This window comes from Leopardus geoffroyi, chromosome A2 (assembly GCF_018350155.1).
Source record: "Leopardus geoffroyi isolate Oge1 chromosome A2, O.geoffroyi_Oge1_pat1.0, whole genome shotgun sequence".
NCBI classification, from domain to species: domain Eukaryota; kingdom Metazoa; phylum Chordata; class Mammalia; order Carnivora; family Felidae; genus Leopardus; species Leopardus geoffroyi.
The window spans coordinates 5,821,868-5,849,864 of NC_059331.1; the positions used below are offsets into that span (position 1 = coordinate 5,821,868).

At 55.7% G+C, this 27,997-nt stretch overlaps 1 protein-coding gene across 1 annotated transcript in view; it reads left to right on the forward strand.

Moving 5' to 3' along the window:
- Positions 1–27,997, forward strand: part of FBN3 (fibrillin 3) — a 59,773-nt gene that overhangs the window by 23,243 nt on the left and 8,533 nt on the right. The window contains 27 exon segments of the mRNA XM_045496419.1: positions 441–563; positions 760–882; positions 1,285–1,410; positions 1,492–1,614; positions 2,407–2,529; positions 3,117–3,278; positions 4,254–4,322; positions 5,680–5,805; positions 11,405–11,530; positions 11,937–12,086; positions 14,528–14,599; positions 17,196–17,321; positions 17,597–17,722; positions 18,100–18,225; positions 18,609–18,725; positions 20,015–20,143; positions 21,132–21,251; positions 22,005–22,130; positions 22,961–23,113; positions 23,253–23,318; positions 23,521–23,646; positions 23,884–24,003; positions 24,123–24,245; positions 25,598–25,732; positions 25,878–26,003; positions 26,531–26,737; positions 27,541–27,666. Coding sequence (XP_045352375.1) covers positions 441–563; positions 760–882; positions 1,285–1,410; positions 1,492–1,614; positions 2,407–2,529; positions 3,117–3,278; positions 4,254–4,322; positions 5,680–5,805; positions 11,405–11,530; positions 11,937–12,086; positions 14,528–14,599; positions 17,196–17,321; positions 17,597–17,722; positions 18,100–18,225; positions 18,609–18,725; positions 20,015–20,143; positions 21,132–21,251; positions 22,005–22,130; positions 22,961–23,113; positions 23,253–23,318; positions 23,521–23,646; positions 23,884–24,003; positions 24,123–24,245; positions 25,598–25,732; positions 25,878–26,003; positions 26,531–26,737; positions 27,541–27,666 — 3,375 coding nt within the window.

Genomic DNA, 27,997 nt, shown 5'->3' on the forward strand with positions numbered 1-27,997 from the left:
TCACTTGGGTGGTGGGTGGACATTGCAGAGTTACAAGGGTGAGGCTGACCTGGCTGAGGGTCCGAGACGCCGGTTTAGAAGGAAATCCTGCTTTAGGGCGAGGACGTATGCATTAGGACGGCTACTCTTCAAGTCTACCCTGAGACTCTTAACATTCCTGTTTCAGATCACTTCAGAGGGCTGCTGGGAGTCCTGCCTTTGGGGTTTGGGAGTTTTCCTCCTGGGCTCTGGGTGACGGGGGAAACTCCTGAGGTGGGTGGGGGGATTTCTGGGCCAGCCCTCCCCCAGGAGGGTCCTTGTCCTTTCCCTGCTGCTGTAGTATCTCCCTACTCTGGACCCGAAGCCCTATTTCTACAAAGCCCAGGCCTTGTGGGGGTGCCGTGTCCTTCCTCTCCTCTCCTGGTCCAGACCCTCCCGTGACCGGGTCCCTCTCCTTGCAGATGTGGACGAGTGTGAGCTTGGGGGACACAGCTGTGACAGTCACGCTTCCTGCCTCAACGTCCCTGGGAGTTTCAGCTGCAGGTGCCAGCCAGGCTGGGTGGGGGATGGCTTCGCATGCCACGGTGAGTGCCTGGGGGCAGGCGGTCTGGGCAGAGCAGCTGAGGTAGGTGGGGGGCAGGAGGGAGACGGGGCGGTGGGGGTGGGGGTCTGGGCCCAGGGGTGTCTGTGGGGGTCGGACAGGGCCGAGCTTGGAGGGTCCGCCTCCCTGCAGCCCCCCCAATGCGCACACTGGGGGGCCCCGGGCTCCGTGTCCTGCAGACCTGGACGAGTGCACTTCCCGGGAGCACCAGTGCAGCCTGAGGGCCGACTGCCTGAATGTTCCCGGCTCCTACCGCTGTGCCTGCCACCGGGGCTTCACCGGGGACGGCTTCTCCTGTGAAGGTGAGAGTGGGGTGGGGCCCGAGGGGACAGCCACGGGGGCTGGGTTCCAACTCAAACCGATCCCACCCGGTGCACGGCGCCGGGGTGCTGGAGATGATGTGACTTCATCCCCGCGGGGCCACGGGCCAGGCCGAGTCACGGGGTGGGCCGTCTTCTCCCCTGGACTCTGAATGCATGGAGCCTTCTGGATGTGGAGCACAGGAACACTAGCTTACTTCCCGGTGGCCCTCCACCCGGGTCCCGCGTGACCAGGTCTCCTGTCTCCCTGAGTCGGGGTCTGAGTTCCCTGTACTCCCCGGAACCCTGGGTGACCGTGAAGGGTTTGACCGGGGCCCCTTGCCCCTGCCCCGCGTGGGTCCCGGCCAGCTGGCCCCCAGCCCTCTGCCTCTCGGGGTCCCGCAGACAGGGACGAATGTGCTGAGGACGTGGACCTCTGTGAGAACGGGCAGTGCCTCAATGCCCCCGGCGGGTACCGCTGTGAGTGTGAGATGGGCTTCAGCCCCACGGAGGACCACCGCGCCTGTCGGGGTGAGACCTGGGACTGCCGGGCTGGGGGACACAGCAGGAGCAGGCTGCCAGGCAAGGCGGGCTGACCTGGGGTCCCCACAGACGTGGACGAGTGCGTTCTCGGGAACCTCTGTGTGTTCGGGAGCTGCGAGAACCTGCCTGGAATGTTCCGCTGCATCTGCAGTGAGGGCTATGAGCTGGACCGCGGTGGCGGCAATTGCACAGGTGTGGGGTCAGCCGGGCTGTGGGGGTGGGAGGAGGGGCAGGGCTTACTGCCTCCCTGCCCTCAGATCTCTTCTTGAATGTCCTATTCTGGAGGGGGGGGGCTTGTCTGACCCCCATCTCCAGCAGTGCCCCCATTGATCCGTGTTCCCATCAACCTCCTCCGTTGGCATCTATCATCTTCTGAATCAATGCAGTGAATGAATGAAGGTGTACTCCCTCCACTACTATGTATTTAGTATACATAAATGATCTCCCACTTATGTATTTAAAACGGGGGTCAGCAAACTTTTCTGGCAAACGACGAGATAGGAAATTTTTGGCTTTCCAGCCATATAGTCTCTGTCACAGCTACTCAACTGCCTCGTAGCTCAGAAGCAGACACACACAGGCAGTATGTAAATGAGTGGGCGTGGGTGTGTGCCAATAAAACTTTATTTACACAAACAGGCAGGGGGCTCTGGCCCACCGATAATAGCCTGCCAACCCGTGGCTTGAAAGCATGTTCTAAATGTTGGGCTTTGTAGGTTGGCTGCGTGGAACCCATGACACAGGAAACTTTAAAGGGGCAAACCTCCATCCCAAGTGGAACAGAACAGGGAGGAGAGGGGGTTAGACAGGCCAGGGCAGACCCTGGAGGCTGCTGTCCCTTCAGGCTTTCTTCCCAGGGGAGGACATGGCCTCACTCCACAGCCCACATCCAACATTGAGGGCTTCAGCTTCCCGGGAGGAAGGTGGGAGGGAAGTGGATTGAGGGAGGGCTCCCGCTGACAGCATTCCCCACCCCCCCACCAGATGTCAATGAGTGTGCAGACCCTGTGAACTGCATCAATGGCCTGTGTGTCAACACCCCCGGCAGCTACCTCTGCAACTGCCCCCAGGATTTTGAGCTGAACCCCAGCGGGGTGGGCTGTGTGGGTGAGTAAGCCCTTGGCTCCAGCTGGGGATCTGATGGCAGGTGAGCTGGGCGGAGCTCAGATTTACCTGTTCTTGACAAACAGGACCTTTGCCAGCCCCTGATCAGGGCCACTGAGGATGTGTTCTTGCACACCCTTCCACTCCTGGGGTGTGTGTGCACACATGCACACACACAGCTCCCTGCCCAGGGACAGTGTCCCTGTCCATTTGTTCAGACACCCCCTTCTGTCCCTGTGCTCTACACACTCATACATACATGTACACACACAGTCACATGTGTGCACATATACACGTATGCAGAGGCACAGCCACGTACAAGGGTACGTGTGTACACGCAGCCGCCAGGCAGAGCCAGGCACGCATGCGCGCACGGCCGCGAATCAGGGCCAGGCACACAGGCACGCATGCGCACACGGCCGCGAATCAGAGCCAGGCGCAGGCGCACGTGCGCACACGGCCGCGAATCAGAGCCAGGCACACAGGCACGCATGCGCACACGGCCACACGCACAGTTACGCAGAGAGTTGCGAACGCGCGCGCCCTCGTCTCTCCTGCCGCATGCTAACCACCCCTTTCTGTCTGTTCAGACACCCGGGTCGGGAACTGTTTCCTGGACACGCATGACCGAGGGGATGGTGGTATCTTCTGCGCTGCTGAGATCGGGGTTGGCGTCACCCGGGCTTCTTGCTGTTGCTCCCTGGGACGGGCCTGGGGTAACCCGTGTGAACTGTGCCCGCTGGCCAACACCAGTGAGTCTCCGGGTGGTGGTGGGGGACACAGGCGAGCACTCCCCAGGACATCGGGGGTCATCTGTGCTAAGGGAGGGACACTGAGAACCAGAGAGGGAGAGGGACTCGCGCTGGGTCACACAGCATACCTTTAGCAGTTCATCGGCTGTGCCTCCTCGCTCCACGTCTCTCTCTGCCCTCCTTTCCTGCAAATTCTCTGTGTGTTTCTATTCGCTTGCTTCCTCAGTCCGTCAGCTAGCAAACATTGAGAGTTCCTCCATGCCCTGTGCAAGGGGCTGGGGACCCAGAGCAGGATGAACCACAGCACGGCACACTGCCCCTCACCCGTATACCAGTGGTCCCCGGACTGTGGGAGTAGAGCTATTCTGAGGGTTTGTCTGAGACACAGTGGTGGCCAAGGACAGGAAGTGGATAAGGGAAGACTTCTCAGGACAAAAGGCTTAAGTGAGGTTTTGAAGGATGAGTAGGAGTTTTCTAGGCACAGCAGGGGGAAGGGTCTGTGATGCTGTGGGAACAGCATGTGCAAAGGCCTCAGGTTCACACACCTGTCCACCTATTCAGGTGTGTGTGTGTGTCTGTGTGTCTGCGTGTGTCTGTGTCCATGTGTATATGTGATATCCAGGGTCTGTCTTTCAATGGGGAAGATTTGCAGTCACACTGGTCTGGTTTTAGATCAGAAGAAATCACCCCTCTCCACCCCCAGCTGTTAGCACACAGTCCATCTGTTCATATGTTGAATGTGAACACATGTTCACACACACACACACACACACACACACACACACACACACTGCCCCATCTTCCCAGATTGGCTGAAGTCTCTCGGTGCCGAGAGGCTGAGGAGGTAAGGGGATGGAATTGGTGTGGTAGAGGGATGTGGGACCCATTCTGGAGCCCTTTTTGGGAGACCTCAATTCCCATGCCTCCCTTGGGTTTCACCCCACAGCCCCTCAGAAGAACCTGTTTCCTTTGCAGCCGAGTATAGAACCTTGTGCCCAGGGGGCGAGGGCTTCCGACCCAACCCCATCACTGTCATTCTGGAAGGTGAGCTCCGGGCAGACTATCCACTTGCGTACTCAGTGAGCTTTTTCTCATCCCTGCCTCGCCAAAATGCACAGTTGCGGGACAGGGGCACATCCTCCCTCCCCGAGGCCAGGCAGTGAGGCTAAACTGTTCTGTTTTTGGTGAAGTTTTTGTTTTTTCTTTTATCCGTCTCTTCTTCCAACTGTTGGTTTATTGATCCGTCCTTCCAACAACCTATCTATCCACCCATCCATCCATCAATCCCCCATCCACCCACCCATCCATCCATCCATCCATCATCCGCATCCAACCACTCACCCACCCATCCATCTTTGAACCCATCCATCCATCCATCCATCCATCCCCCATCCAGCCACTCACCCACCCATCCATCCACCCACCCATCCATCCACCCACCCATCCATCCATCCATCCATCCATCCACCCATCCATCCATCCATCATCCCCATCCAACCACTCACCCACCCCATCCATCCACCCATCCATCCATCCACTCACCCATCCCCCCCATCCATCCATTCATTCATGCATCCCCCATCCACCCATCCATACATATATTCCTCATTCACACACACACCTGTCCACTCACCCATCCTTCTTTCCCTCCTCCATCCACACATACATACTCCCCCATTCACCCATCTACTCATCTACCCATCCACCCACTTCCTACTCATAAATTCTCCATCCTTAATCCTTCCCCCTTCCCTTCCTTTCTCCCACTATTCTCCCTCCCTTCCTTAATTCCTTCCTATCTTCTGTGCATACATACATCATCCATCTACTCACCTACCCACCCGTCCGTCCATCCATCCATCCATCCACTTATTCATTTTGTTGATTCACTTCTTATTCATCCACTATTTTTTATATCAATCCATCCATCCTTTTTTAAAAAGTAAGCTCTATGCCAACGTGGGGCTTGAACTCATGACTCCCAAGATCAAGAGTCACATGCTCTACTGACTGAGCCAGTCAGGCACCCTTCATCCATCCATCCTTTTATGCACAGAGGGTGATAAGATTGGAGAATTCCATCCAGAGGGAACTATGTGATGGATGGATAGATGGATGGATGGATGGATGGATGGATGGATGGTTGGATGGATGGATGGGAGGGTGGAGTAGGAAATGAAGAAAAAGGGGATGAATTCAGGGTGACCTTGGCTCAAGAGAGGGCAGCCTCCAAGGTGGACCCTGGCCTGAATGCTCCAAATAGCCCACACCTCTCAGGTATTCTTGAAGAGGCAGGACTGGCTCCTCCAGGGCCTTGGAGAACCCAAGGCAGGGTGTGGGTGTCCCCCGAGGCCTCTGCTTGGGTTTAGCGGCCAAGCACGGCTTCTTCACTTCCTGACAGACATTGATGAGTGCCAGGAGCTGCCCGGGCTGTGCCAGGGGGGAACCTGTGGCAATACCTTTGGCAGCTTCCAGTGTGCGTGCCCACCCGGCTACCACCTCAATGAGGACACCCGCATCTGTGAGGGTGAGTATACACCTTCCTCTCTAGCCTCACCTCCTCCTCAGGTGCCGGGGCCTGAAGTGCCTTTAGGGGCTCTACTCACCTGCCTTGCTGCCTGGGGCCCACTGGGAGGGTGGAAAAGGCTTCATCAGAATCCCCCAGCCTGCCCTCTGCTCTGCTCCCTCCCTCTCACTTCCTGCCCCCTTGGAAATGGCCTGGCTTTTCTATGGCAACCACTCCCTTCCTCCTTCAGGCAAAAGCTGACCAAATCCCAAAGCTGAGAGTGGGAAGGGACAGACACAGAAGGAATAGCCACACCATTCCTTCAAACAGCGCTCTACCTGTCTCCTTCCTCCCCTCCTTTGGGCATCACAGTAACGACCAACAGGAAACTGGTGTTTGTGACTGTGTGTCACCCTCACACTGAGCATCTTCAGTTGTCATTTGTTCAGTCAACACAACAGCCCCGTGAGGGGGATGTTCCATTTAGGATCCCATTTTTCAGATGCAGAAACTAAGGTTCAGGGAGATTAAGTAACTTGTCCAGCTAGTAAGTGAGCGAAACCCAGCCATTCTGGTCCTTGAGACTGAGCTCTTCCAATGCAGTATACTAAGTCGGTCCGTCCACCCACCCATCCATCCATCCATCCATCCATCCACCATCCATCTATCCACCATCCACATATCCATCCATCCATCCATCTATCCATCTATCCACCACCCACCTATCCATCCATCCATCCATCCACCATCCATCCATCCATCCATCTATCCACCATCCACCCATCCATCCATCCATCCATCCATCTATCCATCCATCCACCATTCACCTATCCATCCATCCATCCATCCATCCATCTATCCATCTATCCACCACCCACCTATCCATCCATCCATCCATCCACCATCCACCCATCCATCCATCTATCCACCATCCACCCATCCATCCATCCATCCATCCATCCACCATCCATCCATCTATCCACCATCCACCCATCCATCCATCCATCCACCATCCACCCATCCATCCATCCATCCATCTATCCATCCATCCATCCACCACCCACCTATCCATCCATCCATCTATCCATCTATCCACCACCCACCTATCCATCCATCCATCCATCCATCCACCATCCACCCATCCATCCATCCATCCATCTATCCATCCATCCACCACCCACCTATCCATCCATCTATCTATCCATCTATCCACCACCCACCTATCCATCCATCCATCCATCCATCCATCCACCATCCACCCATCCATCCATCTATCCACCATCCACCCATCCATCCATCCATCCATCCACCATCCATCCATCTATCCACCATCCATCCATCTATCCACCATCCACCCATCCATCCATCCATCCATCCACCATCCATCCATCCATCTATCCACCATCCACCCATCCATCCATCCATCCATCCACCATCCATCCATCTATCCACCATCCACGTATCCATCCATCCATCCACCCACCTATCCACCCACCAATTCATTCTTTCTTTTCCTTTTGACGATATTAATTGAACACCTACATGTAGCCAGACACCAACACCAACACACAAGGACAGAATACGTATCTTTTCCCTTGGAGCAGTGCTGTTTAGAAACTCAAGGAAATAGGGAAGGAAGGAAGAGGTCTAAGATCAAAACACCAACCTCCATTGTACGTGGAAGCGGTAGCTGTCACAGCAGAATCAGAACCTAAATACTTGAAGAATGTTTTGTTCCTTTCTGCCTCCCTGTCTCTCAGGACATCAAGGAAGAAAGAGAAAGGTCCGATCAACAAATAAAAGTCACAGGGCAGGGAGCCTTTAACCGGATCACTGGCCTTGGATGTGTAGCCTTGCTGCGCTAGAGGTGCATTTAAGGGCTGCAGTTCTGTGCGGTAGCATAGAATCCTATTCTCCAAAGGGCCCGCACTTGGCTTAATGCTTTGCTGTCACCACCTTGAAACTCTTCGTGGGTCTTGAACAAGGAAGCCCCAGTGTTCATCTTCCACTGGGCAAATTCTGTAGCTGGTCCTTGTCAGATAGTTTGTGTCACACCCGGAATCGCTGGGCTGCATGGTGATTCTGTTGACTACTCTGTTGTGTTTGAGGAACTGCCCGACGGTTTTCTGCAGTGGCTACAGCCTTTCACATTCTCACCAGCAATGTACAAGGGCCCCGGTTTCTCCACATCCTCACCAACACTGGTATTTTCCATTGCTCAAAGTTACACTGTCTAGTGGGTGCAAAGTGGCATCTCATTGTGGTTTTGATTTGCATTTTTCCCCGATGACTGATGACTAAGGAGCATCTCTCCACGTGCTTACTGGTCATTTGTATGTCTTTGGAGTAGTGTCTGTTCAGGTCCTTTGCCCATTTTTAAACGGGGGTTGTCTTTTTGTTGCTGAGCTGTGAGAGCTCTTTCTGTATTCTGGATATAAGACCCTGTCAGATACATAGTTTGCAAATAGCTTCTCCCATTTTGTAGTTGTCTTTTTGCTTTCTTGATGGTGTCCTTCGATGCACACCAGGCTTTAATTCCGATGAAGCCAAATTTGTCTTTTTTTTTTTCCTTCAGCTGTGTTTTGGTGTCCTCTAAGAATCCATTGCCAAATACAAGGTCATTAAAATTTACCCCTATGTCTTTTTTGTTTGTTTGTTTGTTTTTGAGGGAGAGACAGAGTGCGAGTAGGGAAGGGACAGAGAGAAAGGGAGACACAGAATCTGAAGCAGGCTCCAGGCTCTGAGCTGTCAGCACAGAGCCTGACGCGGGGCTCGAACTCATGAACTGCAATATCATGACCTGAGCTGAAGTCAGACGCTCAACTGACTGAGCCACCCAGGCGCCCCGACCCCTATGTCTTTTTTCTGAGAGTTTTATCATTTTGGCTCTTATATATTTAGGTTTTCCACTTATTTTGAGTTATTTTTTGCCTGTGGTGTGAGAAAGAGGTCCGACTTCGTTCTTTTGCCTGTGGAGATCCAGTTGTCCCTGCACCACTCGTTGAAGACACCCTTCTTTCCCCATTGAGTGGTCTTGGCTCCCGTGTCAAAAGTCATGTGACACACGATTTCCTTCTGGACTCTCCGTTCTATTCTGTTGATGTATATGTCTGTCTTTCGCCCGTACCACACTGTCCTGATGACTGGAGCACTGTAAGTTTCAAAATTGGGAAGTGTGAGTCCTCTGACTTTGTTTTTCTTTTTCCAAGATGGTTTTGGCCAGGGGAGGTCCTATGTAATTGCACGTGCATTTAAGACTAACTTTTCCATTTCTGCAAAAATGAAGGCATTGGGGTTTTGATGGGGATTGCATGGCAATTCTAAATTGCCGTGGGGAGTATTGCTGTGTTAACAGTATTAAATCTTCTGATCCATGTACGCAGGAGGTCTTTCCGTTTCTCTCAGTCTTCTTTAGTTTTTTTTTCCGTGATGTTTTGTAGTTTTCAGTGTTCACCTCTTGTGTCTCTTTGGTTAAATTTATTCCTAAGCATTGCATTTTTTGGACGCTGTTAGAAGCAGAATTTTTATTTATTTATTTATTTATTTTTATTTTATTTTTTAAAAGCTTTTTTTAATGTTTATTTACTTTTTAATTTTTTTAATCTTTATTTATTTTTGAGAGAGAGAGAGAGAGAGTGCGAGCAGGGGAGGGGGAGACACAGAATCCAAAGCAGGCTCCAGGCTCTGAGCTGTCAGCACAGAGCCCGACGCGGGACTCAAACCCATGAAACGCCAGTTCGTGACCTGAGCCAAAGTCGGACGCTTAATCAACTGAGCCATCCAGGCACCCCGAATATTTATTTATTTTTCAGACAGAGAGACAGAGTGCGAGCAGGGAAGAGGCAAAGAGAGAGGGAGACACAGAATCGGAAGCAGGCTCCAGGCTCTAGGCTCTGAGCTATCAGCACAGAAGCTGATAAGGGGCTTGAACTCGTGAACTGTGAGATCATGACCTGAACTGAAGTCAGATACTTAACTGACTAAGCCACCCAGGCAACCCCCCCACCAAATTTTGTTTAATGTTTGTTTTTGAGAGAGAGACAGCATGAGCAGGAGAGAGGGAGACACAGAACTCAAAGTAGGCTCCAGGCTGCACGCTGTCAGCACAGAGCCCAGTGAAGGGCTTGAACCCACAAACTGTGAGATTATGACATGAGCCAAAGTCAGATGCTCAACCAACTGAGCCACCCAGGTGCCCCAATATTTATTTATTTTTGAAAGAGAGATAGAGCGTGAGCAGGGGAGGGGCAGAGAGAGAGGGAGACACAGAATCTGAAGCAGGCTCCAGGCTCCGAGCTTCAGTACAGAGCCTGATGCAGGGCTTGAACCCACAAACCATGAGATCACGACCTGAGTCAAAGTTGGACCCTTAACTGACTGAGCCACGCAGGTGCCCCATTAAGACTTTATTCTTAAGTGGGGCACTTGGGTGGCTCAGTCAGTTGAGTCTCCAATTTTGGCCTGGGCCATGATCTCACCTTCCGCGGGTTTGAGCTGCACATCGGACCCACTGCTATCAGGCAGAGCCCACTTCTGATCCTCTGTCCCCTCTCCCTGTGCTTCCCCCACCGGTGCTCGCTCTCTCTCTCAAAATGAAGCAAAACTTCTACTTGTTTAAAAAAAAATGATTTTATTTTTAAGTAATCTCTACACCCAACATGGGGTTGAACTCACAACCCTGAGATCAAGAATCGCACACTGCACAGATTGAGCCTGCCCGGCGCCCCTTTGTTCTGTAGATTTTTTAGGATAGCTTACATATCAGATTCCATGGTTGTTGTAAGTTTTTGACTGGATTCCAGACTCCTGCAAAAGTTGATTTTGTCAGTTTTCGCCAGCTTGATAGTTTTGTGCAGGAGTGGAGGCTGATGTCCCATACTCTGCCATTTTTGGTGATAATGCTAATATTCCACTATCTGTTTTTATATAGCTCACTAGCTGAGAATGCTTGTTACACTTAAAAAATAATTCTTAATGTTTATTCATTTTTGAGAGACAGAGCATGAGCAGGGGAGGGGCAGAGAGAGAAGGAGACACAGAGTCTGAAGCAGGCTCCAGGCTCTGAGCTCTCAGCACAGAACCCGATGCGGGGCCAGAACTCATGAACCCCGAGATCATGACCTGAGCTGAAGTCGGACGCTTAACCGACTGAGCCACCCAGGCACCCCAGGTCATATTTTTGTCTTAATAGAAGTGAGGTCAGGAGCGCCTGGGGTGGCTCAGTCGCTTGAGCATCCGACTCTTGATTTTGGCTCGGGTCATAATCCCAGGGTCATGGGATCAAGCCCCACACTGGGTTCCATGGTCAATGTGGAACCTGCTTAAGATTCTGTCTCTCTCTCTCTCTCTCTCTCTCTCTCTACCTACCTCTGGCTCTCTTCCATGCTCACACACGTGCTCGCGCTCTCTCTCTCTCAAAACAAAAAAAAGTGAGATCATAGTAAGCTTTTTCTTTTTTTTCATTTAACACCATGTCGGATCTTTCCCTGTCACTGAGATGCCTGTGCTTTTTAAGCTAATCTTGACACTGAGCTCAAGACCATAATGAAGTGACTCTACCAGGTCTGGGGTTGGGAGTTACCCAGACAACTGCTAGATGCTGTCCCTCCCTCCCCTGCAGACATCGACGAATGCTATGCACACCCGGGCATCTGTGGCCCCGGTACCTGCTACAACACCCTGGGGAACTACACTTGTGTCTGTCCTGCGGAGTACCTGCAAGTCAACGGTGGCAACAACTGCATGGGTACAAAGTGTGATGACTGGGGAGATAGGCAGTTGTGGGAAAAGCACTTGGGTGTGGGAAGGACTCCTAGGAGTCTCCAAGCCTTGGAAGAGTGTGGAGAGCTGTGTGTAGGGGAGTAGAGAGCAGGAGGGTGAGTGTATTTTTGAGTTGCTGGTCAGTAGCAGAGAACAAGATGCAGGATTTGGGGGCCCAGGGCTGTCATGAATGGTTGTCCAGGTTGTGCACTGCCCAACAAAATCTAAAATGTAAAAGGCACCCCATGTGTGTTGGGGGAGAGGCATCAAGCCAGTATTTTTCAGCTGGACCCGTGAATGAGTTCCCAGCCATCTGATGGCTCTCTCTTCCTCTCTTCTTCCCCTCTCTTGGCTATCTTTTACCCACACTCCTCTTCCTAACGGAACTGCAGACATGAGGAAGAGCATTTGCTTCCGGCACCATAACGGCACGTGTCGGAATGAACTGGCCTTTAACGTGACCCGGAAGATATGCTGCTGCTCATACAACATTGGCCAGGCCTGGAACAGACCCTGCGAGGCCTGCCCCACCCCTGCCAGCCGTGAGTGCTCTCCACACCCCCGCCCCTGCCCCCTTCCTTCCAGCTTCCTCCTTTTTAGTGCAGTATTTAAGGAGGCGCACCTTGATTGGGGCGCCCAGATTAGCTCTCATCCTACATTGTTCTGATGAGGGCTAAGGAGTTGAAAATACGTCCTAGGTGGCGTATGGAAAGCATCCGTCTTGGGGTGGGCGAGGCATCCTTCCTTGTATGTTGCAGATTTGGGGATTCAAAATGGATCAGTGAAGCTTACGTTTGTGGTAAAGGTCCTCGGAGACTCACAGACTGTTTTGGGGGGAGGGTCAGTGAGTACCTGGGGCCAGGGAGGAAAGCAAAACTGGCTGGAGGCACCAGGGGCCCCATGAGCAGGGGAAGGTGCAGCCCCGGGGAAGCTCTGGGAAAAGCTGCTGAAACACTGTTTGGGATGAAGAAGGGTATTGCGGGCAGGGAACAGCACGAGCAAAGGGCTGGAGGCAGAACTGAGCAGCAGACCGTGCTGGCAGCTGGAAAGAGAGCTGGTAGAATGATCTAGCAGCCAGCCCAGGAATCAGAAAGAGCCGCAGGAGTGGGGCAGTGATTGAAAGTGGACAACAAGGACGTTCCCATATGCTATGGGCTGAATGTGTCCCCTGCTAAACTCACGCGTTGGAGCCCCGGTCCTCAGGGCAGTGGTGTTAGGAGGAGGGGCCCTGGGGAGGGGATTAGGAGGCCCCCTGAATGGGATGGGGGCCGTTTCGAGAAGACGTGTGTGGGAGGCGATCTCCACCATGTGAGGACATAGCAGGAAAACAGCCACCTCTGAGCCGGGAGGCGGGAGCCGGAGCCGGGAGGCGGCTCTCACCAGACCCCGAGTCTGCCGGCACCTTGGTCTTGGACTCCCAGCCTCCAGAACCGTGAGAAATACGCATCCGCTGTTTAAGCCACCCGGTGTGTGGTATTTTGTCATGGCAGCCCCGGCTGACGGAGACCAATAGTTTCCTCGGGCCGTGGCAACAAATTGCCACAAATTTGGTGGCTTAAAAACCCCAGAAATTAATTTTCTCCCAGTTCTGAAGGCTAGAAGCCCGAAGCCAAGGTGGCAGCGAGGCCGTGCCCCCTCCAGAGGCTCCAGGTTAGAGTGCTTCTTTGCTTCCTCCAGCTTCCGGTGGCTCTGGGCGTCCTGTGTTCCCGGCTTGGAGCTCTGTCCCCCATCTCTGCTTTCGTCTTCATGTGGCTTCTTCTCTCCAAGTGTCTGCGTGTCTCTCCTTTTCTTACAAGGACACCGGTCATTGCATTCAGGGCCCACCCTAAGCCAGGGTGTCCGCATCTTTTCTGGGTTGCATCTACAAAGACCCTGTTTCCCCAGATGGTCACACTCAGAGGTTCTGGGTGGACATGAACTTGGGGGGCAGTGGGTGTCCATCCCGTGCGGGGCAATGGAGAGGGGGTCGTTACTGGGCATTTCTGGGTGGTGGGCCTGGTCTGCGTTCTAGGTAGCAAGAACGGGGCAGACCTGAGCTGTGCAGGCTGGGAGGGAGCTGCAAACAGCCAGCTCTGGTCAAGAGACTGTCAGGACAGATCACATGTCACCCTTGGTTTGGGTGCTGGGACTTAGGTACCTGCTCGGATCTCGTGCACCTGAGTCTGAGGTGCAGGTGGCGTAAGACGAGGCAGAGGTCCACACTGGCCGATGACGCAGGTAGAAGGCCGAGTGACGGCCAGGGCGGGGACCTGGGGAAAGGTGGCAAGATGCCGCTGCCTAAATACCCGCCCGTGTCCACCTGGCGGGCCCAGAGACACCTGCCCCACCTGGGAATCGCGGTCTGGTAGGCGGCATCTCAGCATTGCCAACGGGATGCAACTAGGCAGGGTGGGCTGCCCCGGGGAAGCCCAAGGGTGGCGCCATCAGCGGCTGGTGCCAGTGTGGCGGGTCAGAGGGAGCCCATGGGAGCCTTCCCTGTGGCCGCCCTGAGTCCTCGAGGCTGGAGTGGGCTCTGCTAGGGAACAGCAGAGGGAACAGCATGTGCAAAGTTCCCATGTGGGATGGATGGACCGTGGAGAGCAGAGCCCCTCCAGACGTGTAATGAAATCAGTGCAACGGGGGGGCAGGAATCGCTGCTGGAAAGGCAGGGCCGGGGGGTGAAGGTCTTGAAATTCAAACTGAAGAGTGCCTGTTCCGGAGAGGGCAGTGGGGTGTGGTCAGCGGCACTCGTGCGTAGATGAGAGAGGTCGCGTCTCTGCCTCTCTGTGTTGGAAGGTCACGCCGCGCGGGTGGGTGGCTGCCTGTAGCTCTTCCAGTGCTGGTGAAAGCGGGTGGGAGGCAGAGAGACTAGTTGTCAGAGGCCGGGTGAGGGCTGGGCTACAAGGGTTGGAGGAGGCCATGGGCGGGGATCAGGAAGAGGAGGGGGTGTCCTTCCTGGGAGCCTGCAGCCCCAGCACCCTCTGCCCTGTCCTCCTTTGCCCAGTGGACTACCAGGTCCTGTGCGGAAACCAGGCCCCCGGCTTCGTCATTGACATCCACACGGGGAAGCCCCTTGGTGAGTGACTGTGTCCCCCTGCTGACAGCCTCCAGGTCCCTCTGTCCCCAGGGCCCTGACCTCCCCCTTCCACCCACCCCTGCCCCATGCCCACACTTCTGCCTTCCCAGACCAGGCCAGGAGTCATGTCCCCGAATAGTTCCCTTTATTAAAAAAAAAGTAAGAGTATTTTTATTGTTATTACTCATTTTTAAAAATTCTGATAACCTACATATAACATGAAATTTACCACCATAACCGTTGTTAAATGTCCAGTTCAGCGGCATCAGGCACACTCACACTCGCAGGCAACCATTCCTACCATCTGTCTCCAGAACTTTCCGTCGCCCCACACTGAGACTCTGTCCCCATGAAACACGGACGCCCCTGCCCTCTGCCCCACCCCTGGCTCCCAGCATCTCCACTCTGTCTCTGTGGACGGGACTCCTCTAAGGACCTCCTGTGAGTGGGGTCACGCAGGACGTGTCCTTCTGTGACCCAATTTCTGTCACTGCACGCGGTGTCCTTCAGTCCGTCCACGTGGTGGCAAGTGTCAGAATGGCCTTCCTTTCTAAGCCAAACAAGGTTGTGTGCAGTTTAATCCCTGGAAGGCCACAGCTCAGCTGTGTGGTGTGGAACTGATGAACCCACTTCAGGCTGTTTTCATCCCAATAAGGATGTGTTCTCCTTATTTTAAACAACCGGGGCATGGCAGATAAGATCTGCTTCCCCTGCAGTTACCACATCAAACCTAAGTCTCCTTCACACTCCCAAGGTTCCCATGCTGTATGCCCCGAGGATTTCTAGATCCTTCTTCATGCATTTCAGTATACATAGAGGTCCCCATTGAGAACGCACGGCATTGTTTTCTGGGGAGTTTGAAATTTTCTCATTCTGTAATTCCCTGCATACTGGTTTGCGACTCACTTTTCTCCGGCCACCAATGAGCCGTGAAGACCCAGACACGTGACTGACTGCAGTGCCCCCCTCTTGTCCTGCTTTGTAGTATTCCACGTGTGGACACGCCCCAGGTCACCAGCCAGCCCCCCATGGATGGGCACTTAGGCTGCTTCTGGATTCCCTTTTTATACAGTTGGCCCTTGAACAGCATGAGGATTTGGGGCGCAGAACCCCATGCAGTTGAAAATCTGCATATAACTTTTGACTCCCCCCTCAAACTTAACTAGTAGTCTACTGATGACCAGAAGGCTTACTGATGAGGTCAACGGTAGATTAACACGTTTTATATGTTACAGGTATTGTATACTGCATTCTTACAATAAAGTAAGCCACAGTCCATAAAATGTTACTAGGATACCTATAAGGAGGGGTGCCTGGGTGGTTCAGTCAGTTGAGCATCGGACTTTGGCTCAGGTCATGATCTCACAGTTCATGAGTTCGAGCCCCGCATTGGGCTTGCTGCTATCAGCCCAGAGACTGCTTTGGATCCCCTGTCCCTGTCTCTCTGCCCCTCCCCAACCTGTGCTCGCTAAAAATAAATAAACATTCAAAAAAAAAAAAAAAAAAGGAAAACACGTTTATAGCACTATACTGTATTTATATAAAAAATACACACAGCTGAGTGGCCCTGTGCAGTTTGAACATGTGCTGTTGAACATGTGCTGTTTAAGTATCAACTGTATAGATAACAGCTTTTTTGGGGTATAACTCACATACCGCACGCCTCGCCCATCTTAAGTACAATTCAGTGGTTTTCCGTGTCTTCACAGAGCTGTGCTGCCATCACCACTAAGTTAGAACATTTTATTTTTAAGTTTATCCATTTATTTTGAGGTGGGGGAGGGGAAGAGAGGGAGAGAGCGAATCCCAAGCAGGCTCTGTACTGTCAGCACAGAGCGCGACGCGGTGCTTGAACTCCACGAACCGTAAGATCACGACCTGAGCCCAAACCAAGACTGGGCACTTAACCGACTGAGCCACCCAGGCACCCCTACATTAGAACGTTTTCATCACGCAAAAAGACACCCGGTCCCCGTGAGCAGACACCCCCCCCCCCCCCCCCCCCGTTCCCCCTCAGCCCCCGGCAACCCTGTTCTGCTTTCTGTGCCTATGGATTTGCTCTTCCGGGCATTTTACATCAGTGGGATTGTACAATATCTGTTCCTGCATCTGGTTTCTCCCACTGAGCATCGTGCATTCAGGGCTCGCCCACGTCGTAGTGTGTCAGTGCTTCACCCCTTTTTAAGGCTGGGTTACGTTCCGTCATGCGGATGGACCATGGTTCGCTACCCATTCCTCTGCTGACGCTTCTGGTTTCTTGCTCAGCATTGTCCCAGGACGCCCCCCCCCCCTCCCAATGTGGCTTCCTGATCTCGCAGGGGCTGTTGATCCCGGCAGACCCCTTGAGGCAGAGGCAGACTCACTGGGCTGCGGCGAACGTGTTTTCAGTTGAGAGACGCTCACCCCCCTCTGTTCTCTGTCTTTCGTCCCACATCCTGATCTCTTTCTGGTGTCAGAAAGACTTCAGCTGCCGCAGAATTTTTCCAGTGTGCTCGTTTGTGGCCACCCCTTCTCCCAGACTGCATGGCCCCCTGGCCCAGGGTCCCCAGGTGTTCCCTGGGGCTGGGCTGCCCCTGACGGCCGACGTCCTCCCCAGACATCGACGAGTGTGGGGAGATCCCCGCCATCTGTGCCAATGGCATCTGCATCAACCAGATCGGGAGCTTCCGCTGCGAGTGCCCCGCAGGCTTCAGCTACAACGGCGTGCTGCTGGTCTGCGAAGGTGCCACCTGCCCGGCCTCCCCAGCCCTGGGTGGGAGGCTCGTCCCCCACCCCATGCCCTCTGGACAAGTCACTTAAGCTCCATACGCCTCAGTTTCCCTTTCTGTACAGTGGGGCCGATGCCTTTCCAGGGGGCCTCCAACCCACATAACCAGCCTCCCTCTGGTTCTGGCCACTTCCGGAGGGATTCCCTGCTGCAAAGCCCGGGGCAGGGTTTGGGGTTGGGACCTGGCAAGGAAGCCTCCCGCACTCCTGCCTGTCGGTTGTATCCCGCAGACGTGAACGAGTGTGCCGGCGGGGAGAGCCCCTGCCAGCAGAACGCCGACTGCATCAATATCCCTGGCAGCTACCGCTGCAAGTGCGCCCGAGGGTACAAGCTGTCGCCGAGCGGGGCTTGCGTGGGTGAGCGGGGACCCCGGCACGCTGCAGGGCAGGGAGCCGAGGGGGTGGGCTGTGGGACCTGGCGGGCAGGGACAAGCTAGGCTCCGCCCCTGTGACTTGAGTAGGGCACGGCTCCATCCGGGTCTTTCTCCTCGGCTGTGCCATGGGGTGGTTGGGGATGCCGAGCACCTGTTAATTGGGGGCTTGGAAGAGGGGGGGATGGGAGCATGGTGCTGGCAGCAGCTTGAGCGGGGGCTTCCAGGCAGGTTCCGGCTTCCCCATCACCGCACGCAAGAGCTCGGCAAACGCCAGGCGTGTGTGTGTGTGTGTGTGTGGGCGTGTGTGGGTGTGTGTGGAGGTGGGGTTCTGGGGACACCACACTGCCTGCCCTCCCCCAGGACGGAATGAGTGTCGGGAGATGCCAAACATCTGTAGCCATGGCGACTGCGTGGACACCGAGGGCAGCTACACTTGCCTCTGTCACCGTGGCTTCCGGGCCTCGGCGGACCAGACTCTGTGCACCGGTGAGCGTCCCTTCCTGTTCCACCCCGGAGAGCCAGGCCGCCAAGCCAGAGGGACCTCAGGTGCACACGTCCCCTGTGAGGGCAGTGCTTTCATCCATCTGGTTCACAGACAGACCCAGGTTTGAGTCCTAGCACTTAAGACCTTGGATATATGACCTTTATTCACCTCCTTGTGCCTCGGTTTGCAAAACAGGAGTGATAAATCGTTTCAGGGGCTCTTTCCAGCCACCTCCATCCCCCCCCCCCCCCCAGGGGTCACTGCCCATCCATCCGGACAGGGCTAGGTGCAGGAGAGGCGGGCTGGGTCCAGCCAGGCCCTCAGTCCCTGAGCCGCCTGATGCCCTGGGTGAGCCAGGCGGGGCTTGGGGGCTTTGCTCTGGCAGACGTCGACGAGTGTGACCGGCAGCCATGCGGAAATGGGACCTGCAAGAACATTGTTGGCTCCTACAACTGCCTCTGCTTCCCTGGCTTCGTGGCAACACACCGTGGAGATTGCGTCGGTGAGCCCCTGGGCCGGCGGGCAGGCCTCATTGCCCCGCCCTGAAAAGTGGGTCCTTAGCTTGAGGGCGCCCCTCTGAAATAAAGGGTCTGGCCCCAGGGATCCCTTCAGAAAAACAACCCCAGTGGTCGGTGCTCCCTCTAAAATAGTCAACCACAAAATTTCCCACCCCACCCCACGGTCAGGCGTCAGGGGGTCTCTCACTAGAGCTTACGCTTAGGGCGACGGCAGCCGGTGGACAGTATAGAGGACACAGCACAGACCTGGGTGGTGTGATGCTGCCACCTGGGTGCAGTGGTTCAAAACATGAATTCCAAAGTCAGGCAACATGAATTCAAATCCCAGCTTTGCCACCTGGCAGCTGTGTGACCCCAAATGAGTCGTTTTACCTTTTACCTCTCTGGGCTTCAGTTTCCTCTTCTGCAAAAAGATTAATAGTAGTACCTACTTATGTTAATGTTAGACCAAACAGACAGTAATAACAAGAAATGTTAGCAGAGATGGAAAAAGATATCATATAAAGAGACCAATTCCTTGAGAAGACATAACAACCATAAATACATATGCATCTGACAACAGAGCTTCAAAACATACAAAGTAAAAAATGACAGAGCTGAAAAAAAAAAAAAGATAAACCCACAGTTACGGTTGGAGACTTCAACGCTTACCCTCAGTAGGAGAGGGGACAAATAGAAAATCAGTAAGGATAGGGAAGATCTGAACAACACTGTCAATCACCTAGACCTGGTCAGTATTTATACAACATTCCAGAACACACATCCTTCTCAAGTGCACCTGGACATTTACCAGGAAAACCCATATTCTAGGCCATAAAACAAACCTTAGAAAATTAAAAAGACTTTTAGTCACACAAAGTAGGTCCTCAGAATGTAAGGGAAGTAAACTAGAAACCAATCACAGAAAGACATCCCCAAAAATCCCCAAATATTTGGAAATTAAACAGTATATTCCTAAAGAATCCGGAGATCGAAGAAGCAATCATAAGGGAAGTCAGAAAATATTTTTGACTTAAATGAAAATGAAAACACAACAAAATTTGTGGAGTTCAGCTAATGGAGTACCCAGAGGCAAATTCATAGCTTTAAGTGCTTGTACTAGAAAATACTGCTATCTGCCTCATTGGATAGTTGGATATACAGAGCCTAGCACATGAATACATGATAAATTGAAGTCCCTGCCATCAACTTAACTTCATTGTGGACAGAGTGCAAGGGAGGCTCAGAGCCCCAGGACTACGGGTGACCCCATCTGCCCATATCCCCTCTGCAGACATGGATGAATGCACCACCCTGGTGGGGCAGGTGTGCCGATTTGGCCAGTGCCTCAACACAGCTGGCTCCTTCCACTGCCTCTGCCAGGATGGCTTCGAGCTCACGGCTGACGGGAAGAACTGCATAGGTGAGTCTCGCCTTGGAGTGGGGAGTCATCTCTGCCAGCGCCTTGCTCCAAGTTGACCTGCAGTTCATACTTCCAAGTGATGACGGTTCCATTTCATAATCATGCACTTATTTTAAGGTTTAAAAGGAAATACAACTAGCACATCACATCCATGTTTTCACAGGATTTGTGGTTTAGGGTAAGGCTGTCTTAAAAACCTGAGTTTTCAGGGCACCTGTGTGGCTGAGTTGGTTAAGCGTCCGATTCTTGGTTTCGGCTCAGGTCACAATCTCGCGGTTCATGAGTTCAAGCCCTGTGTGGGGTTCCGCACTGAAAGCACAGAGCCTGCTTGGGATTCTTTCTGTCCCTCTCTGCTCCTCCCCTGGACACACTCTCTGTCTCTCTGTCAAAATAAATAAACTTTAAAAATGCTTTTAAAAAACCCTAAGTTTATGGGGCGCCTGGGTGGCTCGGTCAGTTGAGCGTCCAACTTCAGCTCAGGTCATGATCTCACAGCTCATGAGTTCAAGCCCCGTGTCCAGCTCTGTGCTGACAGCTCAGAGAGCCTGGAACCTGCTTCGGATTCTGTGTCTCCCTCTCTCTCTGGCCCTCCCCTACTCACGCTTGGTCTCTCTCTCTCTCTCAAAAATAAATAAACTTTAAAAAAAAAATTTTTTTTAAAAACCCTAAGTTTTCTGAAATAAAGAATAGTCAAGGTGCTACATGGATTACACAGAAATCATGAAGGGGGTCTGTAAGTGGCTTAAGATTAAGGGCCTTGCTCCTTCCCTTGGACACCACATAGCTTCACCTATAACCCCCACTTTAGGATCCAGAATATCCTTCCCAGGCTGTCTCTTTTTTCCTGAGTCTCAACGCTTCCCCTGGACCCAGGAAGACTTGTTCTGGGGCCCTTGGTCATCATGCGGTGACTACAGGTGCTGGTCCCAGTCCCAGGTGAACCCCTGTCACAGGCTGGTGCTGGGACCCCTCGTCTTCCTCCCCCCAGACACCAATGAGTGTTTCAGCCTCGCGGGAACCTGCCTGCCAGGCACTTGCCAGAACCTCGAGGGCTCCTTCCGCTGCATCTGTCCCCCTGGCTTCCAGGTGCAGAATGACCGCTGTGTCGGTGAGTGTCTCTCTGGGCCTCTGTTTCCCCATCTGTGAAATGGGAATGCCAGCTGGGGTCTTGGTGAGGGTGGAGGCGTCCTTAGCACAGCACCCAACACAGCTGTGTACACAACTTCTGTTACGAGGATTATTTCGGATGTTCGGCTCAGGGTCTCTCTCTGGGGCCCAGAGGCTTCTTCTTCATGGATCCTACAAAATGGACATGGGTGTGGGCTTGCAGGGCCCAGAGAACTCCTCACTCTTGGTGGGTGGTGGTCAGGGACCAGTCTGGCCCGAGTTCCCCCTGGTGTAAGTCCCTGTCTGGGTGACTTTGTACCGAGTCGGCTACTCTGGACCAGTCTGGCCTAGGCAGGTGGGCTAACCTAGATCAGTCTGGACCCTCTCTTCTGATCTATTCTCTCTGGGCTCCCCTAAGTACAGTGTGAGCTAACCTCATCCAGCATAAGGTAGGTTTATCCGATCCTGGTTAGCTTTGTACTCGGTCAGTCTCTAAAGATGAACTTTTCCTGACCATGACCCCTGTCCTGGAGATACCTTCTAGGAAAGACTCCTCCCCCACCCCCAACACAGCCCAGCTGGTGCTCTGGCTCACTGCATCCCGAGGGCCCCTGGCCCGTGTCTGTCAGTTCTCGGACCCTCCCGGGCTGGGCTGCCACTCTGTCCGCCCCCTCCTCCCCCGACAGCTGAGGCTGTCCTACCCTGGCAGAGGTCCTGCCTGCACCCCACCTAGCTCGTGTCCCTGCCCCCCCAGACATCGACGAGTGCTTGGAAGGACCCAACCTCTGTCTCTTTGGCACCTGCACCAACAGCCCTGGGAGTTTCCAGTGCCTGTGCCCACCTGGCTTCGTCCTTTCTGACAACAGGCACCGTTGCTTTGGTGAGTCTGTGGTTCTCTCTTTGAGAAGAGGTGGAAGGTAGGGCGAGAAGAGTGGGGCCACCCCGAAAAGGGGGCTGCAGTTTCCTGCATGGATCTCCAGGAGCTCTGCCCAGGCAGAGGTGCTTCCCGGCATTGGTGGGGTTTTTCTAGTCCAAACAGCCTCTGCGCCAGACAAGTCGCTTGCACGGAGGGCTATCCTGGTCCAGTCTGGGCTAACCTGGTCTCCTGGGCTTTGGTTGTCCTGCAGTGGCTGCGGTTGCCCTCCGTGGGCTGGCCTCACCTCAGTAGGCCAGCCTTGTCCAGTGTGTGGGCTAGCCTCAACCAATCCGAGCCAGCATCGTCTCTCCCCGGTTAGGGGCAGCAAAGCAGAGGGCAGGGCAACCCAATCAGTGTTTGTTGTTCAGACCCCAACCTGCCCTTGAGGACTTCTCAGGCTGTTGGGAGTCCAGGGCTGATGAGGGGAGTCCACGATGATGATTGGGGGTCTCATGTCCCAGGTCCTCTGGCTCTCTGGAATCAGTTGCTTCCCCTCTCCAGGAAGGGGCTTTCTGAGCCACGAGTAACTGGCTGAGTGTGCTCCCCTTGGCACAGCTGTGGATGTGGGGTGTCACTGGAAGGGATTCCCAGGGGTCCAGCAGAAGCCCCAGGGCTGGCCCTCATTGGCCCGGTGTAGGTCACATGTCCATCTCGGAGCCAATCACCACAATAGGGGGGGTTCTGATTGGCCACTTGGTAGGGTCTGGGCCCCCCATTCTCTGGGACCGGGGTGATGATCAGGGCACTACCGATGACCTTTCTAATGTTTCCCTGGGGGGGGGGTCACCCCACAGACACGCGGCAGAGTTTCTGCTTCACCCACTTTGAGGCCGGGAAGTGCTCTGTGCCCAAAGCTTTCAACACCACCAAGGCCCGGTGCTGCTGCAGCCAGAAGCCTGGAGAGGGCTGGAACTACCCCTGTGAGCTGTGTCCTCAGGAGGGCAGTGGTGAGCTTCCTGCCCTGTCTCCCCTTAGATTCCGCCTAACGGCCCACATCTGTTTGGTTTCCTACACATGCTCGGGGCGGGGGGCTCTAGGGGCCGCAGCAGCCCCCGACCCTCACCCCCTTCCCTTCTTGGCATCCAGCTGCCTTTCAGGAGCTCTGCCCCTTCGGCCACGGGGCGGTCCCAGGCCCAGATGACTCTCGGGAAGGTGAGCCCCTTGCCCACGGGCCAAAGGCCCCCCGCAGCCGCCTGGCCCTGTCTGGGCTCTGTCTGTCCCCCGTTCCCAAGTCTCAGGCTCCCTCCTTGCCCAGTGGGTGGCCCGGACCGCACCGGCCTGAAGGGGAGGAAGAGACCCCCGAGTGTGGCCGGGGCGTGACCGATGCCGTGTCTGGCACCCCCGCCTCCCGCAGACGTGAATGAGTGCGCGGAGAACCCCGGCGTCTGCACTAACGGCCTCTGCGTCAACACCGATGGGTCCTTCCGTTGCGAGTGTCCCTTTGGCTACAGCCTGGACTTCACAGGCATCCGCTGTGTGGGTGAGTGACCAGTCCGCCCACGCACCCGGAAGGAAGGAGCGGAGCAGACAGGGCAGAAGTCAGTTGCCCACTCAGGCCAACCCACTGAGCACGCGCATCCCGCGTGCAGCCCGGAGTTGCGCCAGATCAGGCCCATGTGGTCGGTGGCACTCAGGGGGTGCGGACAGGATAATGTGGAGATAGTGAGGACAGGAGGCTCTCTGCAGGTCCTGACCGCTCCCTTCCCCCCTACCCCAGACGTAGATGAGTGTGCCGTCGGGCACCCCTGTGGCCAAGGCACCTGCACTAACGTCATCGGAGGCTTCGAATGTGCCTGCGCCGACGGCTTTGAGCCCGGCCCCATGGTGACCTGCGAGGGTACGACCCTGCCTGCCTCTGGGCTGTGTGATGGGGGGCATCGGTGGCTGGCCTGAGGGCGGGGGTGTGGATCCCGCAGGCAGACCCTGCCCAGCCCGCCCCTCCCCTGGCCTCCCCAGACATCGACGAGTGCTCCCTGAACCCCCTGCTCTGTGCCTTCCGCTGCCGCAACACTGAGGGCTCCTACGTGTGCACCTGCCCGGCCGGCTACGCCCTGAGGGAGGACGGGGCCATGTGCAGAGGTAGGATGTGCAGGAGAGGCGGGCGGGGCCCCGGGCTCCCCATGCCTCGATCCTGGAGAAGACCGGGAAATGCGAGCCTGTGCCCAAGGGGGAGCACCAAGAAATGGAGTGAGGGCAGCACTGAGGCAGTGAGGTGCCTCTTCTGTGAGTGGTGCTTCTGTCGTCATGAAAATGGGGGCTCCAGTCTTAACAGGCCAGTGGTTCTCTGGTGGCCTCTGCAGTGGCTGCTGGGCTCTCCCTGAGCTGAGTAGGACCGTGAGGGCTCTTACTGTGTCTCCCAGGGGACATGTGGTGGTGATGCCTGAAGACCTTTATTTTTCATGTTTTTATTTATTTTTAAGAGAACATGAGCAGGGGAGGGGCAGAGAGAGGGGGATAGAGGATCTGAAGCGGGCTCTGTGCTGTCAGCAGTGAGCCCGACGCAGGGCTCGGATTCACCGACTGTGAGATCATGACTTGAGACAAAGTCAGACACTTGGCCGACTGAGCCACCCAGGCTCCCCAACAGTTTTGTGGTTTTTTTAATGTTTTATTTATCTTTGAGAGAGAGAGAGAGAGAGAGAGAGAGCATGAGCAGGGGAGGGGCAGAGAGAGAGAGAGAGAGAGAAGGAGAGACAGAATCTGAAGCAGGCTCTGGGCTCTGAGCTGTCAGCACAGAGCACAAGGCGGGGCTCAAACTCACAGAGATCATGACTTGAGCCAAAGTTGGATGCTCAACCGACTGAGCCGCGAGGCGCTCCCTGACAGGTTTTTAAAAAACGTTTATTTATTTCTTTTGAGAGAGAGAGCAGGGGCAGGGCAGAGAGAGAGGGAGAGAGAGAATCCCAAACAGGGTCGGTGCCATCAGCTTGGAGCCCAAGGAGGGGCTCGAACCCGCGAACCATGAGATTAGGACCTGAGCCGAAATCAAGAGTCAGATGCTGGACCAGCTGAGCCCCCCGGGCACCCCTGGAGACAGTTTTCATTGTGACAGCTGGGTGTGGGGGCTGCTGCAGACATCGAGTAGCCAAGGATACTGCTGAATATGCTACAGCACACAGAAAGACCTTCCACCACGAGGAAGTTTCTGGTCCCAAATGTCCTTAGTGTCGAAGCCGAGAAACTCTGGGCTGGGACTTGGTCCCTCCAGGGCTGTCTCAGGGTTAGCGTTCCAGGGACCATGTTTAAGGCCGGACGGACTCACTGACCCTGACGTGGGCAGGGGGACGCAGGTGTTGGGACAGTCCCGACCCCTCAGCTTCGTACTTTCGGTACCCAAGGGCACAGAGGGAAATGGGACCTGGGCCCCCACGGCCTGCGGCCAGGCCGTGGGGCGCCTGACCTTGGCCCCCTCTCTCCCTGGTCATCCGCAGATGTGGACGAGTGTGTGGACGGTCAGCAGGACTGTCACGAGCGGGGCATGCTGTGCAAGAACCTCATCGGCACCTTCGCCTGCGTCTGCCCCCCAGGCCTGCGGCCTCAGCCTGGCTCCGGGGAGGGCTGCACAGGTATGGGTGTGCTTGGGGGTGCAGGGCCCCCCCGGGGGAGACGAGTCAAAGCAGGAGAATGTGGCGGGAAGGGAGCGTGCAGGGCGAGGGGAGGCTGGCTGGCGGGGCTCCGGCCTCCCCACCGGCCTCATCCCTCCCGCCCCAGATGAGGACGAATGCCACGCGCAGCCCCGCCTGTGTGCCAACGGCCGCTGCGTCAACACCGCGGGCAGCTTCCAGTGTGACTGCGACAAGGGCTTCCAGCCCAGCCCCGCTGGCACTGAGTGCCACGGTGAGTGTGGCCACGCACGACGGGTACAGCTCTCCCAGGCCAACCCCCGCCCCCGCCCCATCTCAGCCATGCCCCTGCCTCGGCCTGGAGCCGCAGGCCAGCCCCCTCGAGTCCCCACCAGCCTCCTCTTCCTCACCCAGTCCAGGCTCCAGCCTGTCCTGTCCACTTCCCTGGATGTCCTCCATCTGCTCTGTCCCCGCTGTCTGTCTGTCCGGCCCACTGCCACTCACACCTCCTCCCTAGTGTTCCCTGGCCCCCGTGCTGCCCTTGACCGTCCGTGCTGTCCGCGGCCACAGGCGTCTCCTGACCCTACGGGTCTGCAGCTTCTGCCTCGGCCTCGGCCCCCGGAGGGCATCTGACAGTGCTAGGTGACAGCGGTCTGGAAGATTGCGCCCCGCACCCACGCACAGCTGTGTCGGAGGCACCTGGGAGCCCTTGCTAGACTCTCGGTGCCGCCGGACCCCGGGGGGAAGGGGGCCCTGGACGGCAGGTGCCTGCCACCCACCCGCCCGCCCCATTCTCTGCAGACGTCCGGCGGGGGCCCTGCTTCTCCGAGGTGCTGCAGGCCGCGTGCCAGGCTCGCTCGAGCAGCGGTGAGGCCGTCACTAGGGCCCAGTGCTGCTGTGGGGGCGGCCGGGGCTGGGGGCCCCGCTGCGAGCTCTGTCCCCTGCCTGGCACCTCTGCCCACGGGACCCTGTGCCCCCACGGCTCAGGCTACACCGCCGAAGGCCAAGGTGGGTGGGGCGTTTGTTCTCGGTCGTGTCTGTGTCCCAGAGGGGGCTGGGGTGTGCGAGCCAGTGCGAACCGGACCCCGTTCGTTGCTGTGCGCGTGCATGAACTCGGGCGAGCGGGTGAACAGGTGTGTGAGCCGATGTGTGTGTGTTCTTTGTTCTCTGCGGGCTCGTCGGGGAGTGTGTGAAAAAGGGTGCGGACCGGCGTGCATTCACTGGTGTGTGTGTTGTGCGTGCCGGCCGCATGAGGAGCATGTGCCGGAAGGTGGGTCCGTGTGCTTTGGATTCCAGAGAGTTCCACGAGGGCGGGTAGGTGTGCGAGCGAGTGTGAGTGACTGCGTTCACGAGTGTGTCTCATCCAGCGTGTCAGCGAGGGTGGGACAGGTCACCCCAAGCGAGCAGCGGTGACCCCCAGGTCTGACGAGGGTGTGTCTGGGGGGGCGGGGGAGACAGAGGAGCCGCGGGGCGTGTGTCCCTGTGATTCTGCAGGAGCGTCGGCCTTGACTGGTGTGCAGCGTGTGTGTGCCTCTGCCTGTGCTTCCGCGTTTGTGTGCGTGTGCCCTGAGGTGTTGCAGTGAGGCTGCGGGAGGGCGTGTTCCCCGTGCCAGGTGCTTTCGGGGTGTAGCGAAAGGAGCTGCATTAGTGAGTCCGGGGCGGGACTCACAGCCTCGGGGAGGGGTCCCTGGGGTCAGGCGGGGCAAGTAGAGGCTGGCCTCGCCCCGGGGGAGAGGGCTGCGGGCCAGAGGGTGGAGGTGTGCCCCAGGGACCCGAGGGAGCCAGCGCAGCTGAGCCCTGCTTGTCCCCAGATGTGGACGAGTGCCGCATGCTCGCTGACCTCTGCCCTCACGGCGAGTGCATCAACAGCCTCGGCTCCTTCCGCTGTCGCTGCCAGGCTGGGTACGCGCCGGATGCCGCTGCCACAGCCTGCCTGGGTGAGCCTCCCGCCCCCATCCCCTGGCCTGGCCCAGCCCCGCTCCCTCTGCACAGCACCTGGCCTGCGCTTCCGGCCGAACCCGGGAAGCAGAGCATCCCCAGTCCCGCCCCCAGCCCCGACCTCATTTGGGCAACTTTCCTCCTGTTACTTTGTGCATCCTAAGATTTTCGGTTTCGTCGTGTAGCAGGTGTTCATTGAAGTCAGGGGTCAGCAAACTCCCTCCAGCTCAAGGGCCTAGTCCGGCCCTCCACTTGTTTTTGTTGATAAAGTTTTATTGGCAGCCATAGCTGTTTGGTTTCCTCTCCCTCTGCGGCTGCTTTCCTGCCACA